The sequence below is a fragment of the Sciurus carolinensis genome, chromosome 3, assembly GCF_902686445.1.
Source record: "Sciurus carolinensis chromosome 3, mSciCar1.2, whole genome shotgun sequence".
Lineage (NCBI taxonomy): Eukaryota > Metazoa > Chordata > Mammalia > Rodentia > Sciuridae > Sciurus > Sciurus carolinensis.
In genome coordinates this window covers 115250889-115268225 of record NC_062215.1, presented here as the reverse complement: position 1 = coordinate 115268225, position 17337 = coordinate 115250889, and the positions used below count along the sequence as shown (strand labels likewise).

The 17337-nt window shown below is 34.5% G+C and overlaps 1 protein-coding gene and 1 pseudogene across 2 annotated transcripts in view; both read left to right on the top strand.

Moving 5' to 3' along the window:
* The window catches only part of Scn3a (sodium voltage-gated channel alpha subunit 3), an 82045-nt gene extending 74632 nt beyond the window's left edge, over positions 1 to 7413 (top strand). For both annotated transcript variants that reach the window (XM_047544858.1, XM_047544859.1), the window contains exons 25-26: positions 1341 to 1611; positions 2464 to 7413. In XM_047544858.1, the coding sequence (XP_047400814.1) occupies positions 1341 to 1611; positions 2464 to 3659 (1467 nt within the window). In that variant the 3' untranslated portion in view covers positions 3660 to 7413. The remainder of the gene's footprint in view (positions 1 to 1340; positions 1612 to 2463) is intronic.
* Positions 7414 to 12525: 5112 nt separating this feature from the next.
* Positions 12526 to 13057, top strand: LOC124979476 (mediator of RNA polymerase II transcription subunit 28-like; annotated as a pseudogene).
* The last annotated feature ends 4280 nt before the right edge of the window (positions 13058 to 17337 follow it).

Sequence of the window (17337 nt, the reverse complement as noted above, 5' to 3'; positions counted from 1 at the left end):
AAAGAATAAGGAAACTGAGTTTCAAAGAAGATAATCGTTGTATCCTAGGTCACAAAGTCTGATTTCCAGAACTGGGACTTTGCAAGATCTCATGAATCCTATAAATTATTTTGCTTTACCACATTTTTAAATGGTAATTGGATATTGTGTGCATGTATAAGTATGTAACAACAAATCCTACCAGTATATATTAATATAATTAACCAATAAAAATGTGGGAGAGGGCTGGGGAGATAGCTCAGTTGGTAGAGTGCTTGCGTTGCAAGCACAAGTCCCTGAGTTTGATCCCCAGGATCGCAAAAAAAAAAAAAATGTGGGAGAAAAGAGTAATTGGAGCTGAAAGGTATTATGTAGGAGACAAAGGGAGATAGAATACTATACACAGAAGGGAATGAACCTGCTTTACTGAAACTCATTTAAATTTGGAAGCAAGTCAGTTCATGACTTTGGTTTTTGTTACGGCATAGAATTTTATGTTTTTATTCAAAATTATAAAAAAATTTCTTTATATATTATACATATAATATATATATTAGTTGTTGGTGGACACAAGACTTTTATTTTTTATTTTTATGTGGTGCTGAGGATCAAACTCAGGACTTTACACATGCTATGCAAACACTCTACAACTGAGCCACAACTCCAGCCCCTAAAAAATTTCTTTAAGTAGTAAAATTTTAGTTAACAACTATGTTAATATAGGACTCTGAAAGGATGTGCTTCCTGAAATGATTATTAATTAGATAAAAAAAAATTCTTAGACATGTAGGTTTATCCAAGTATAGGCAAAAAAAAAAAAAAAGACAGATGAAGAGAAAAACAAATGAATTAGCAAACACATAGACACACAGAAATGGAAAAGATAGAATTGTATGGAAAAGTAATTGACTTATTTTGAAGAAGTAAAATAAGGTATAACTGAAAATCCCTAAAATATTAATAAATGACCTAGGGTATATATCTATATAAAAGTCTGTCTATATTAATTTAATTTATAAGTCTTCATTACTAGTTGTCATTATTTTTTTTTTATAAAAATCATCACAGGAATTAGACTCAAGTAAAGTCTATGTATACCATCAGCCAGTTACCACTATTTTATGTCTTAGTCATCTTTTTCTCCTCATGTATCGTAAATGTATAAATAAACCAAATGTACTTTGTCATAGCCATATGGTAGATAGTAGATATTAATAAGAACAATGAAGCACAAAGTGTTTAGATTAAGTGAGCCTGTTACATATCTCATGACCATATGTAGAAAGAGTTTATCTGCAATTTTAATGGATCATTGTTTATGAAATACATATATTAACCTCCTCTCTCTTCTCTCTTTTTAGAACAAATTTCAAGGAATGGTGTTTGATTTTGTAACTAGACAAGTCTTTGATATCAGCATCATGATCCTCATCTGCCTCAACATGGTCACCATGATGGTGGAAACTGATGACCAGAGCAAATACATGACCCTAGTTCTGTCCCGGATCAACCTCGTGTTCATTGTCCTGTTCACTGGGGAGTTTGTGCTGAAGCTCATCTCTCTCAGATACTACTACTTCACTATAGGCTGGAACATCTTTGATTTTGTAGTTGTGATTCTCTCCATTGTAGGTAAGAATGTCTTAATTACAGAGGTACAGTTATAGTGAAACAGTTCTCCCAAGTCCTGCCAGCTGTTTAATGGGGAAATTAGGTCTGAGAGTAATAGGGTATGTAGATATAAAGTTCAATGCTAACAAACTGAATGAAAACTCTGAAACCTGGGTGTATGGACAAAACTGATAGTTGGAATCGTGTTAAAAATACTGAATGGGGGATGGATGTGGAGAACAGGAAACAAAAGTCATCAGATATCTCCTAGTCCTAAACAAAAATCACAAACTGAGTGAGGGGGTTTCTGAAAAGTTATTGAATAGAATAGAGTTAGCATCACAAGAAGCACTGAAGAAATGATCAACATGGACAGTTGATCAAAAGTAAGAGTGATGACATCTGAGACTGCCCTTGAAAGAAGGATCGAGTTTTAACAGGCAAAAAGAAGGGAAGGGATATCATAGAAAGACAAAATAAGAAACTTCATATCAAATAGTGCTCATTTCCCTCTAACTAAAGAATGTCATTAGAAAATAGAAAACAGGGTATTTAGATGTTTCATAAATCTTTATAATTTCCACTTTTTATTTGTGAGGATAGCGTTCATAGAAACTTGGGGTATGTGATCTTAAATTGCCATGATGATATCTGAGATTATTTTGAATTTTACAAAAGTCCATATTGGTTTATGATATTATACAATCATTGGATGAAACTCTGCACTATTTAATTGCTACAGAGTATATACAATTATTTAGTAAAGGTTTGTATTCATAACATGTATGTTGTTTTCACAGACCATGCAAAGATAAAGTGCTCACATAAGCGCAATATGTTCACTGTTTTGCTCTGTTCTGTATTTTTACACAGGAATGTTTCTTGCTGAGCTTATAGAAAAATATTTTGTGTCCCCTACCTTGTTCCGAGTGATCCGTCTCGCCAGGATTGGCCGAATCCTACGTCTGATCAAAGGGGCAAAGGGGATCCGCACGCTGCTCTTTGCTTTGATGATGTCCCTTCCTGCCTTGTTTAACATTGGCCTCCTGCTCTTCCTGGTCATGTTCATCTACGCCATCTTTGGAATGTCCAACTTCGCCTATGTTAAGAAGGAAGCTGGAATTGATGACATGTTCAACTTTGAGACGTTTGGCAACAGCATGATCTGTCTGTTCCAAATCACCACCTCTGCCGGCTGGGATGGATTGCTGGCACCTATTCTCAACAGTGCCCCACCTGACTGTGACCCTGATGCAATTCACCCTGGAAGTTCAGTTAAGGGAGACTGTGGGAACCCCTCTGTTGGGATTTTCTTTTTTGTCAGTTACATCATCATATCCTTTCTGGTTGTGGTGAACATGTACATTGCTGTCATCCTGGAGAACTTCAGTGTTGCTACTGAAGAAAGTGCAGAGCCCCTGAGTGAGGATGACTTTGAGATGTTCTATGAGGTTTGGGAGAAGTTTGATCCTGATGCAACCCAGTTCATAGAGTTCTCCAAGCTCTCTGATTTTGCAGCTGCCCTGGATCCTCCTCTTCTCATAGCAAAACCAAACAAAGTCCAACTCATTGCTATGGACCTGCCGATGGTCAGTGGAGACCGGATCCATTGCCTCGACATTTTATTTGCTTTTACAAAGCGTGTTTTGGGTGAGAGTGGAGAGATGGATGCCCTCCGAATACAGATGGAAGACCGTTTCATGGCATCGAACCCCTCCAAAGTCTCTTATGAGCCCATCACAACCACTTTGAAGCGCAAGCAAGAGGAGGTGTCAGCTGCTATCATTCAGCGTAATTTCAGATGCTATCTTTTGAAGCAAAGGTTAAAAAACATATCAAGTAAATATAACAAAGAGACAATCAAAGGGAGGATTGACTTACCTATAAAAGAAGGCATGATTATTGACAAATTAAATGGGAATTCCACCCCAGAGAAAACAGATGGAAGTTCCTCTACCACTTCTCCTCCTTCCTATGATAGTGTAACAAAACCAGACAAAGAAAAGTTTGAGAAAGACAAGCCAGAAAAAGAAAGCAAAGGGAAAGAGGTCAGAGAAAATCAAAAGTAAAAAGAAACAAAGAATTATCTTTGTAATCAATTGTTTACAGCCTATGAAGGTAAAGTGTACGTGTCAACTGGACTCCAGAGGAGGTCCTTGCCAAACTGACTGTTGTAACAAATACTCATGGTCAGTGCCTATACAAGACAGTGACCTCTCTGTCACTGCAACTCTGTGAGACAGGGTATCCACATTGACAAGAGGTTGCTGCTTCATTACCAGCTGACACTGCTGAGGAGGACTCAATGGCTACCTAGACCATAGGGAAAGCTGTGCAAAGTGATCGTTGTGACTACACCAAACACCTTTAGTACAGTACTCACGTCCACTCTATTTTTAACTTCCATATCTGCCATATTTTTACAAAATTTGTTCTAGTGGATTTCCCTGGTCCTCAATTCATAGTTTATTCATAATACTATGTCACTATTTTTGTAAATGAGGTTTATGTTAAGGGGAAATTATATAAGAACTCTGTGTTCCTACTCCATAAGTCTCTCAAATAATCAGACAAAAATATTTTGCTTGAGCCAGGCACGGTGGTGCATCCCTATAATCCCAGTGACCGGGGAGGCTGAAGCAGGAGGATCACAAGTTCCAGACCAACAACAGCAACTTAACGAGGCTCTAAGCAACTTAGTGAGACCCTGTCTCAAAATAAAAAATAAAAAGGGCTGGGAATGTGGCTCAGTGGTTAAGTGTCCCTGGGTTAAATCCCAGTACCAAAAAAATTTTTTTAAAAATTTTTTTGCCTGAGAGATGAAATCCTTGCTCAAAACCAGAAAAAGAAATTCTGATGTTCACAGTTTCAAGTACTTCCATTTTCTAGACGCTTTAATTTAAAAAGTGTTTTAGTCTGTTACGTTTGTTTACATCTGAACAGTTATGTGCCTGTAAAGTCTCCTCTAATATTTAAAGGATTATTTTTATGCAAAGTATTCTGTTTCAGCAAGTGCAAATTTTATTCTAAGTTCCAGAGATCTATATTTAATTTTGGTTAAATGCTTTCCAAAAAAAGTAATCTAATAAATCTGTTTTAGAAAAGTATATCTAAAGTACGACTTTAGAGTAGTTCCACTTCCTGCTGCAGTATTGCTTTGCTATCTTCTACTCTTGGCAAAGCTGACCGTTTATGTCAATTAAATACCCTCTTTTATGTAAATAGTTATTTTATCCTGTGGTGCATGTTTGGGCAAATATATACACATATATAGCCCAATAAAGAACTAATATTAAATTAAATATGTACCACAGTTTATGTGTCTTTTGCGAGCTTCCAACAGGGATATAACCTGTTCACTCATTACACATAAATAGTTTGAAGGCTATCACTAATGCATGTCAATATTGCCTATGCTGCTCTATTTTACTCAATTCATTCTTCATAAGTCTTGGTTAGAAGTCACAAGTTGGTGGTAGAATGAAGTCAACCAGCTCTGTCTACATGTCAAGCATAATAGATTGAAGTTACTAAAAAACTCCTTTACTTTCACATTTTTAACTTGAATATCATACAGTGTCTCTCTCAATTTCAATGAAACACACTGCATATAGCCTACTGTCATATTCATATTTTGCTAAAAGTATGTCCAAGACTTGTTAAAATATAAATAATGTAAAAATATGATCAATTTTATTTGTCAACATTTTGTACATAAGAAAATTATTTTCAGGTTGATGACATGGCAATTTATTTTACTTTATGCTTTTGCTTTTATTTATAATCATAATTCCAAACTTTTGAATCCATAAGACTTTTCAATAGATAATTTCCTAAAATAAAAGTTAGACAATGGGTTTTTGAATTTCTTTGTTATAATATATTTTCTACCATTCCAATAGGAAATACATTGGTCAAAAACACAAACCTAGACCATTTTCTACCAACTATGGTTGCCTCAAAATAACCCTTCATTCATGGAAGTTTTTTTTTTAACTCAACTTTTGTAGTATTTGCATATGCAGACTAGGCTTATTTTTTTAATTCCTGCTGCACTAAAGTTATTACAGATATAACATGGGCTCTGTCCTTTTAAGCCATGAACAAAGTGGCAACGTTGTGCAATTACCTAACATGTTATAAATTTTTGTTTTTTGCACAAACCAAAACTTTACTGTTAACTACTTTTACAAAACTATTTATTGTAGTGTATTGATGAACTGCATGCAGGGGATTGCTATTACTAAAAAGAATGGTGAGCTACTTCATTATTGAGCCAAAAGAATAAATATTTCATTTTTTTAATTGTATTTCATTTGTTGGCCTCTGATTGTTTTTATTGTTGGCGGTTTAAAATATATATAATTAATGAAATATGTTATTGATCTGACAATAGTACCTGAAAGTTCATATGAATTTTCCAATAACTTACTATATGATCCAACAAGAAGTTCCTCAGAAGAAGGTTAATTATAAGCATTTTTATAAACTTTTACATGTACAAAGTATTAAGCCCCTATATTCCACTTCCAGGTTTGATAATAATAGTAGCCACCAACAATGGCTGCCAGTTCCAATAAATTCCTTTGGCTATAAGCATTCTAATCACACTTTTCTAGATTTACTTGATGCCATCTCCTATTTTCCTGATGACTAACAAATGTTACATTCTTTGTTATTAAAGGCATTCTGAATTTTATCTATACATAAAATATTAATGGTACAAAGATTAAGAATTTATGTTAACTTTTTCAGTTTCCCTTGGATTTATGTCAGGTAAAAAACAAATTTTATTCTCAATGAAAAATTCATGTTCTAATGTGTATTGGATCTAAATATATATTTCATAATTTCCCCCAAATAAATTATATAAGGTGACTAATTGGAATTCATTGGCTTCTTTCTGCTTAAGCCAATTTGAGATTTCACAGACTCCACAGAGAAGTCAAATATTTATTGATTTGCAAAATCCTTAGCCTTTCTATGTATCCTATTATATAATCATTAGCCAATCTATATGTGAACTATTAATTAGTATGTATTATATATAAATCATCATCTCTGAAAACAGAAGAGGCTTTAGCTGAAAAGAGAGAATACTTTTAATATACCTATCTAGTGTAAGGTTACTATTGTTCAGAATGTAGAGCTGCTGATATATTTGATAGATTTTTAAAATAACTGCTTCCACAAGAAATATCCTTCTATTACTATTATTCTATGAAGGTGGCCATAGAAATAACAATACTATGGAAATGAAGAAACTTAATTTCAACAATAAGTAACACTAAATGACTATTTGGTAAAATAAACAAAGGTTTTTATGGGGGGGGGGGGTTCTTGGTTTTACTTATGTAGCCAAAAAATAATAGCTATGTAAATTTATGTATCTCACTTTCAAATAACTAGTACATAATAATGTAATGTGGGAGACCATTTTTGTGCATTTAAAACCAGATAGTAGTAATTATAAAGGAAGCTAGCTTTAACCATTTCTGTGGAACTGTAAATTGTAAAAAGAACTGGGCTAAGAATCCTGACACTTGGCTCTTAGTTTCAGTTTTGTTATCAAATTAGCTGTGTAATTCAGGCAAATCAAATTCTACTCCTCAGATTCCTCCTTTACCAAATAGGATGTTGATTAAGAATGTTGCCTCTAGTATGCCTTTAATTTTAAGTTCCATATCAAATTGCCTATTCAAAGCAAATAATTTTCTCTATATGGGAATATTTAAAGAATAAAGTTCATATATATATATATACACACATATATTTGTTTGGTGATACTGGGGATTTAACCCAGGGACATTTTAAAACCAAGCTACATCCCCAGCTCTTTTTTACTTTTTTATTTCTTTTTATTTATTTCTTAATTGTTGTGATATTAGGGATTGAACCCAGGGTGCTTTACCACTGAGCCACATCCCCAGCCCTTTTAATTTTGAAACAATATCTCACTGTTGCAGAGGCGGAACTCAAACTTGCGTTCCTCCTGCCCCAGCCTCCCAAGTCTCTGGGATTACAGGTGTGTGCCACTGTACCTGGCTCATCGATATGCTTTTTAAAACATTACTTTGAAAATATTTAACAGAAAAACCCAACATTTGATTTTACTTTAACCCCATTAAGAAACAAATTCTTTTCATCCTTGAAGATTTCCTGCCATAAAGTTGAAGGATGCTTTGAATAACTGAAAGGATGGCTATTACTTTTTCTCTGTGTTGTTACAGATTTCTAAAAGACAAAATCTGATATATAATAAAATAATGTTAAAGTCGACAACTCACTAGTCATTTGTTAAATTGTCTCAAGCCACAAGTGTACTTCCTCTTTGTCATTCATAACATTTGCCACCAACACTCCAAGAAATGGGTTTATGTCCTATCCCTAGAGTACAGTTTTATCACACAACAATAAGAACTCTAGTAATAAAACCTACAACAATTTATTTTTTGACAGGAAAAAGTAAAACTTTGATGAATCCAAACAAGTAATTACTGATGCCTGTAGGACCTTTTGCTGCGTTATTTCTCTTCTCGCCTCTTCTGTCTGGAATCTTTCTGTCCTCTATAATTTTGCCTGTTGTTATATAGAAACATGTATCTGAAACCCTCCAAACCCAAGAGCATTCCTTTTCCCAGAGAATTAATTCCCATATTCTTTTCATGAAATAAGAAACACCCTGCACAATCTTCCCTTCACTTATCCCACTACTGTTATCTGTCATCAACCACCACTTCACAACTCATGTGCCCAGCTTCCAAATCACGTAGTCTCTAATTCTGCAATATTTAGATATCTTCTCTTTCACATGCTACTCTCTTCACCTGAAATGTCCTTCCTTCTCCTTTTTTTTTCCCCTAGCAAAGTACTGTTATCTTTCTATAACTGGCTTGAATGTCTTTGGGCATTAGGAAGCCTCCTCAGACTTCTGCAGGTGGAGTACATCATTTCTCCTTAGTGATCTGAATGTATACATGTGGTGGTGTTTATCAATCAGTGTTAAAATTATCTCCTTATACATTTGTCTCTTCTAATAGATCATAGTGTACTCAAGGTATACATTCATTAATTTCCTGACCCCTCTTTCGTTCATCAACGACTAGCAGAGCATGTAACTTTCAGTACTCAGATATATAGTTAATAAAATTGATTCTTGCAGAAACAAACAAAATATTTATGCATCAAACAAAAATACCAGTAAATGTCTTTGTCTTTACTGAGAATGACATATATATGTATATTATCATGCATATATATTATCATGCATATTCAGATAATTCACTTTTACAACGAGTTGAAAGAAATAAAAAGATCTTGGAAATACTGTATACTGTATGTAACTATGATTTACAAGCAATATCTACAACCTAGCAGAAACTAGGTTATAGTTGCAAACTATATGCAACAAAAAACTTGATTGAATTTATTCTATCTATGAAAGAATAGTTTTATTTAGTTAGGTCCAACTAGAAATACATTGTATGAATAGAAATGTAAGTCAGGTTTTATTTCAATACCTTAATCATGCAGATTTTTTTTTTATTTTAATAGTTCACAGGGATGCTGGTGATACACTAACTCTTAAGATTTAGCTTAATGAGTGTAAATTTCCAGCATATAATCAAATACCCTCTCTAAGCCCTTCCTATCATAAAATATCTGTAAATAAAGAATGCAAGTTTCTTATTAAATGACCGTTTTAATGCATGGATGGATTTATAAGAAAGCAAGCAAATTTCTTGGGGATAGAGAAAGATAAGCAAGCACTGAAGTCAGAGACAACTCTGTGGTCTTCTACTGATTCAGTGATTCAAATTAGTTGGGGATTTAGCTCAGTGACTGAATGCTTACCTAGCACACATGGAGCCCTGGGTTCAAGTCCTAATTCAAAAAAAATTTTTTTAAATAGAGACAAAGATTTGAATCCATGTATGAATTAGAGATTCTGCATGAATTCTGGAGTAATAAGACTATAACAAAAACATTCAAAAAAATCAACATTGCAAAGGCAGATAGGAAACTTGCAACAAATTTTCTATAGCCTTAATTCTGGATTTATGAAAAACGTCTCTCTTGAGACTCAGTCTTAGACTCTGAACTTAGCTAGACTTAAGGCCCATATTCATATCATCAATTTAGTGATATCAATTTAAGATATTGGAAGCCAAAAATCTGAAGTGGGCCAAATGACAGTGGTCCCAGGCTCCTGGTAGAAACTAACTGAAATCTCTTCTGAGAGAACATGCATCGAGCCAGGCCATAACACTTCCTGCAAAGTCAAAGACACGAGAGCTCACAACAAGATGGTTAATAAAAGTATGAGAAAAGGAAGCCGAGACTGCTAGACGGGGAGGGGAAGAACATATGTACAAAGCCTTCAGTTATGAAGCATAATGTTTAATGGTATTAGAGAAATAAAGAGGGATTAAAATATGAAGCATGAATGAAAGTTAATAAAAATGATGAGGTATATTTGAAGAGAAATGTTATACCACCTTAGAAATGAAAGGCTTAATCATTGAAATTAAAATATAACAAAAGACTTAAGTAGCAGGTTACACAGAACTAAAATGAGAAATTGTGAATTGCTTATTAAAATCGCAAAGGTATACGTGCAATGACAAGAAGATGGAATAAAATGTTAAAAATGACTAGAGAAGGAAAAGGGAATAGCCTAATATTTGATAAATTCAAAAGAAGGAGATTTGAAAGAATGACAAAGAAGACAACATAGGCAAAGAAATGAAACAATAAAAAGCTCGAGAAACAAAGCAGTTATGAGAACGTGTAACATAATTGGAGTCCCCAAAGAAGAATTAAATATAGAGCTACATAATTGTTTTTAAAAAACAGTAGAGAAGGACAAGAAAATAAGCTGCTACTCAATAAATTCAGAAGAATGAGATGGAAGAGATACATAGGAAAAGACAGAAAGTACAAAGTAAGAAATTAAAATGACCATGTAAAGAATGTTTATAGTCTTCAAGTTATTATTCAAATATTTTGCATGGTAATGCTCTGTTCTCTATATGGAAAGAACTACGAAGAAATTGAGATCTCACAAGTGTTCTTCTGTGTTCAAAGATGCACTGCTACCAAGAACAGGACAGATATTGACCCAGGAAATCTGGCTCCACAGTCAATCTCTCAATCACTCCATCATATTTTTTGATATCCAGGGTGACATTTCACACTGTACTCTATAAAACAGTATACCCTAAAGAACAATTCCAACACAGAGTAAACTGTCATGGCATTAGTGATAACCATGAAGACATGACAGTATTTATCACAGACCTAAAAACAGATGTTCCTCAACTTGTGATGAGGTTCCATCCCATTAAACCCACCATTGGTTGAAAATATTAAGCCAAAAATAACACATCTAATCTACTGAACCTCATAGCTGAGCAACATTATGCACAGTAAACAACCTTGTGAGACTACTGGGGGCTGCAACTCACTGCTGCTGCCCAGCATCACAAAAGAGTATACACTGTGCATCAGTAGGTTGAGAACTGATCAAAATTCAAAATTCGAGGTATAGTTTTTAGGGAAGATATTTTGTGTATAATTGGGAGTGGGCAACTGGGACTGGGGACTGAGCCCAGGACTTCACACGTTAGGCACCCACCCTACCACTGGGCTTCATCCCCACTCATTTTCATAAATTTTATTTTGAAACAGTATCTTGCTAAGTTTCCCAAAATGGCCTCGAATTCATGATCCTCCTGCCTCAGTCTTGCAAATAGCTGTAGTTACAGGTGTGCTCAACCTTGCCTGAAGTTGAATATATATTGTTTTAACAGTATGGTCAAGTGCAAAAATACTACATTGAACTACTGTAAGTTTAGACCATCTATCCATTGAATTGTTTGTTTGTTTGTTTGTTTTAAAAAAAAGAATGTCGGACTGACTTTTACAATCCAGCTATTTAAAAAAGTTAGCTCCAAATACAGATTAATAAAATTTGAAATATTATTAAAAACTATCAAAATTAATATTCGCATATTTATATTATTAAAGAAAACGTAGCTTTAAAACTCCAAGCTAGTTCAAATTGAATGTACCTACTAAACTTATCTTTAAAACATAGTAAAAGTCAATGAATTACAAGAAGAAACAGGCAAATCAAATCTGCCACACAATAAAAGATTTTAATACACTTGCCTGAATAATTGATAGCTCAAGTAGACAGGAAAACCTAAGAGTATATAAACTTTGAACATCACAATTACCAACTTCATCTACTATACATATAAAGAACCCTGCAACATTTTAAAAGTCTAATGAGGTTTTTTTTTCTTCAAATGTACATGTCACATTTTTTTTAAATGTAATACATGGTAGGGGGAAGTGTTAAAAACTTTCAAGGAATTGTTGTCACACAGACCACAACATGTTCTCTGACTCAAATACTATTCATTTAGAAATTAAACTTTTGCAATTTACTTGATGGCTTAAAAATGTACTTCTAGTTCTCTCCTGAAAATGATGAGGTAGCTGTGAGACCAACTCTCCAACGGATGACTGTAAGTCAGAACAAAATACAACTGTCTTAAGGTACTTAGAGAGTGACACTCACCTTTTAAAAAAAAAAGAAAGTAAAATTAAATAAATAAATCAAAATAATTGGGAAATGACCCTGGGTGAGTTTCTTGATTTTAAAGATTTTGCCTGAGTTCAGGACCCAGTCAGCACTGAGCTAAAATTCATATAGAAACATGGAGTCATTTTTTGAAAAAAATCAAGGGAATTGGAAAGTGACAGAGCCAAAGAAGAGAAGCCCAAATGCAGCATATAAACTGCTCTAGTGGACCCCTGATCTATGCACGTGTGGCAAAGGTTTAAAGTAACCATGCTAAGGTTTAAAGATCCAGAGAGGTTTTAGTGCAGTGTCTTTGACAATGCTCAAAAGAGAAGGCACCAAACATGGCGGCTCTGCTGGGCAGTATGTTCTGGCAGCCTCCGGGCCGCCGCCACCCCCGCCGGGACTCCCGGGCCAGGCTTCCCTTCTCCACACAGCGCCAGGAGCGCCGAGAACCTCTAGCAGCACCTTGGTGGACGAGTTGGAGTAGTCATTCGAGGTGTTGATCAGTGTATCCAGAAGTTTCTAGACATTGCAAGACAGACAGAATGCTTCTTTCTACAAAAAAGATTGCAGTTGTCTGTCCAGAAACCGGAGCAAGTTATCAAAGAGGACGTCTCAGAACTAAGGAATGAATTGCAGCGGAAAGATGCGCTAGTGCAGAAGCATTTGACAAAGCTAAGGCATTGGCAGCAGGTGCTGGAGGACATCAATGTGCAGCACAAAAAGCCAGCTGAAGTCCCTCAGGGCTCCTTGGCCTACCTGGAGCAGGCTTCTGCCAATATCCCTGCGCCTCTGAAGCAGACCCGAGAGGTGTCTGGCCTACAAGGTAGCCTCTTGAAGACAGTTTCACCAAACCTCTCTGTGTGGACGTGACATTTTAGAAGAATTATTTGCCAGGGAATGAGTTGGTGTTAATTTTGTTTCCACCTAAAAATGTCCCTGATTTTTGTGAACTGTTAATTACTTGATTAGTTTATAAAATGCTTATGGCTTGGTGAACCAAGAAAAAAAAAAAGAGAGAGAGAAGGCAAACCATGGAGGTTTATTAAATGGTAAGAATTCCAAAGCAGCTATAATATTATACTCAAAGATTATAAAAGAATGAATGCTCATAATGATCATAATAAACAGACATTATCAGAAGAACACTAGAAACAGAAAAGGAACCAAAAGAATGTAATCAGATATTGCATTATATTTGGTATAATATCTGACATCAAAATTGATTTAGCATATTAGAAATGATAGAGGAGCCAAATGTGGTGGGGCAGGCCTGAAATCTCAGCAGCTCAGGAGGATTGCAAGTTTGAGGCCAGCCTCAGCAACTTACAGAGGCCCTGAGTAATTTAGCAAGACCCTGTCTCAAAATAAAAAACAAAAAGGACCTGGAAGGTAGCTCAGTGGTTAAAGTACCTTTAGGTTAAATCTCCAGAACTGATATTTGAATTCTAGCCCCAATCATCAGAACGAATAAATTTTTACATTTTTGCTTGAACCTGTTTGAACTGGGAGTTTGACGACTTAATCACTAAAAATGTGAGTATCACAGTTACTTAAAAAAAAAAAAAGATGAAAAATAAGCCACCACATGTGGTGGTGCAAGTCTGTAGTCCCAGATTCTTAGAAGGCTGAGACAAGAGAATCTCAAATTCAAGGCCAGTCTCAGCAACTTAGCAAGACCCTGTTTCCAAAAAAATATAAAAAGGAAAAAGAAAGCAACAGCAGCAGCAGCCCAATGGAATGAAAAGAAGGGACTTCTTCAGAAGAAGAAAAGATCAAGGAGTTTAAAAAGAGAAGATACAATACTCAAATGTATATCACTCAATGTCAGTATATCTTAGAAAAAAATATCTATAAAGGTTGGTGTCTTTACAAGAAGATGAATTGCCACTCTTTCTCTCTGAACACATTCAGAGAAAAGACCACCTGAGGATGCAGAGAGAAGGTACCCATCTACAAGCCAGGAAGAGAAGCCTCAAAAGAAAAGCAACCCTGCTGGTATGTTGTTCTCAGACCTTTTGCCTCTGAAACCCTGAGAAATAAATTAGTGTTGGTTAAGTCACCCAGTCTGTGGTATTTTGCTACACCAGCCCAAGCTGACCTAACCTCCAATGGTAAAATAAGAACCTATTAATAAAAATGTTGATATTGAAATCACATTTCAAATCTTCAATTCCTTTTGTATGTATTTTTATGTGTTTTTATGTATTTTTTGTATGTATTGTATGTATGTATTGTATGTATTCCTTTTGTATGAAATTTTAATTTGTTATATTTTTATAATTTAATAAAGCAGGCTATCAAGTAACTATTAAGGAAAGTTTTTTTTAAATATATAAAAATTTAATTGGCAAGAATTATTTCAAAATTTCCTATCATATTTATTTTTTGCAAATTTATGTAAAATTTAATACACTATCTTAATATTTCATTTTATGAATTCATGCCAGCTCTATCAGCCTTTGATTCATTAATTTATCCATTCACTCATTCTCTTAGTACATATTTATCACAGGTACACAAAAGCAAGTTGTGGTGTTTTAGTTCTTAGAGCTGTTCATCATTTTTTTCTAGCATTCTGTGCTTCTTGGTACATATCTTAATAGCACTTCCTGGCCTGCATTTTGCTTAAGAGAAAACTCATGACATCAGTTCTTTATGTAGTCAGTAACATAATATGTTCACTTTAGGGCAAGAATGTTTTACTCCCTTTAATTAGACCCTCAGGAACTCTTTTGCCAGGTCAGGGACAAAGTTTGAGACAATGGTGTTTCCCCCAGCCTGGCTCAAAAATGAGAAGACATGGAGAATCTCCAGCTGATTATGACAAACATGAAGCAGGAATGGGAAATAAACATTTGTTTAAAGCCCCTAAAATTTTGGACCTATTGTTACCACAGCAAAAACTAATCTACCCTGTCTGGTTCAACTGGCTACAGTGGAATACCCAGATGGATAAGGCTTCTCCTCCGTACTTAAAAAGATGTAGGCTAGTGAAATGCCTAAAGAACAACCCATTTTAAAAATTCAGAGTACATTAAATGGAAGTAGTGTCAGAACTTTGTGCTTCAGAAGAGTGTGAAGGGACATAATACATTCATTCCGACTTTGAATATTAGGCATGACTGTAGATACAGGGAATTTAAGTGAAGCTGTGAGAAAAGCAGAGGATTTTCATTGACTAAGAAAGTAAAGAATGCATATTTTTGTTTTCATGCATTCCAAACTGAAGGAATAGCAATTTAAAAAAACATGGAGGCAAGAGTATATGCATGGTATCTTACCAGTTATTATAAGAGATATGTAACCATCTATGACACTTGATGCAGGATCTGGAACATAATCAAGGAATCTGGACATTATTAAGAGTAAGTTCTCTAAATTATGGTTTCTTTCTCATTTCTTTTATTTGCTTTTTTTGTTTTTGGCAGTTCTGGGATTGAACCGAGGTTCTCATGCATGCAAGGCAAGCACACTACCTCTTAGCTATGTCTCCAATTATTTGTTTTAATTGATTAATTAATTAATTTTTTACATTTAGTTCTACAAATACAATCATGCATCTCTTAGTGATAGGAATACGTTCTAAGAAACGCATCATTAGGCTTTTTCGTTATTACACACACATCGTAGAGTGTATTTGCACAAACCTAAATGCTATGCATACAACACTTTCTGGCTATGTTGTGATCATATGGGACCACATATATGAGATATGTATATGAGATCTTTCATCCACCAAAATGCCATTATGTGCCACAACTGTGATTTTAAATTAATTTCTTCATAATACTGCATAAGGTTCAAGTGTCTCTTTCCTCCTATTAAATTCAATTTATCCAGAACCACTTAAAGACAGCTTTCCAGAATGCTCTGTAGCAATACTTTTTGTTATAAATCAAATATCTATATATAAAAATATAATTCTGATCTTTCTATTCTATTTTTTCTATTTTGCATCATATTATTAAAGATTTATACATATTGATATGTAGTTGAATAATTCCTCTCAATATGTTCTCAAAATCATGTTAGCTGTTCTCGGTGCTTGAATTTTTAAAAAACATTTTACAGTGTTTAAAACCACTCAAAATTTTCATTAGGACTGCACTGCACTGAATGAAAATATCAGTGTAGTGAGAATAAATATTTTTTGTCTTCCAATCTATAAATATGTCTCATTCATTTTTTTGTATTTCTCTTAATGACATCCTATTAAAAGCAGGAGCCATGCACTTTACTTATTAATAATAATATGATGTTTTACAGCCTGTGACAATAGTATTTTCTTATATTTAATTTGTAACTTTGCTGCTAGTATATCAAAACAATACATTTCATTATATTGATCATCCAGCAACTTGAGAATCTCACTTATATACCATATAAATGTATCTGTAAATTTTTTGAATTGTCTTTATTTGGATTTTTTATTTTGTTTTAATTTCGCCCCTTCTAAGCCACACTTTCACCCTTTTTCCAGTCTCATTTTCCTGACTAGCATCTCCAGTGTAATGTTGAATAAAGTGATGTCTCATTTCTGATTTCAATAAAAAGTTTCAATATTTTAATTGTAATCACAATATTTACTATAGGTTTGCCTAAATTCTTTTTGTCAAATTAAAAAATTCAGTCTTATGACAAGTTAGTTAATTTTGAAGTAAACAAGAATTGTTAAAATATAGACTAGTTTTCATTTTTATCATGAATGGAGATACAATTTTATCATTTTTTCATTATCGAAATTACCATAAGAACAACAGGTGTTGGTGAGGATGTGGGGAGAAAGGTACACTCATACATTGCTGGTGGGGCTGCAAACTAGTGCAGCCATTCTGGAAAGCAGTGTGGAGACTCCTTAGAAAACTTGGAATGGAACCACCATTTGACCCAGCTATCCCACTCCTTGGCCTATACCCAAAGGACTTAAAATCAGCATATTAACAAAGATACAGCCACATCAATGTTCATAGCTGCTCAGTTCACAATAGCCAGCTTGTGGAACCAACCTAGATGTCCTTCAATTGATGAATGGATAAAGAAACTGTGGTATATATGTATACAATGGAATATTACTCAGCCATAAAGAATGATAAAATTATGGCATTTGCAGGCAAATGGATGAAATTGGAGAATATCATGCTAAGTGAGAT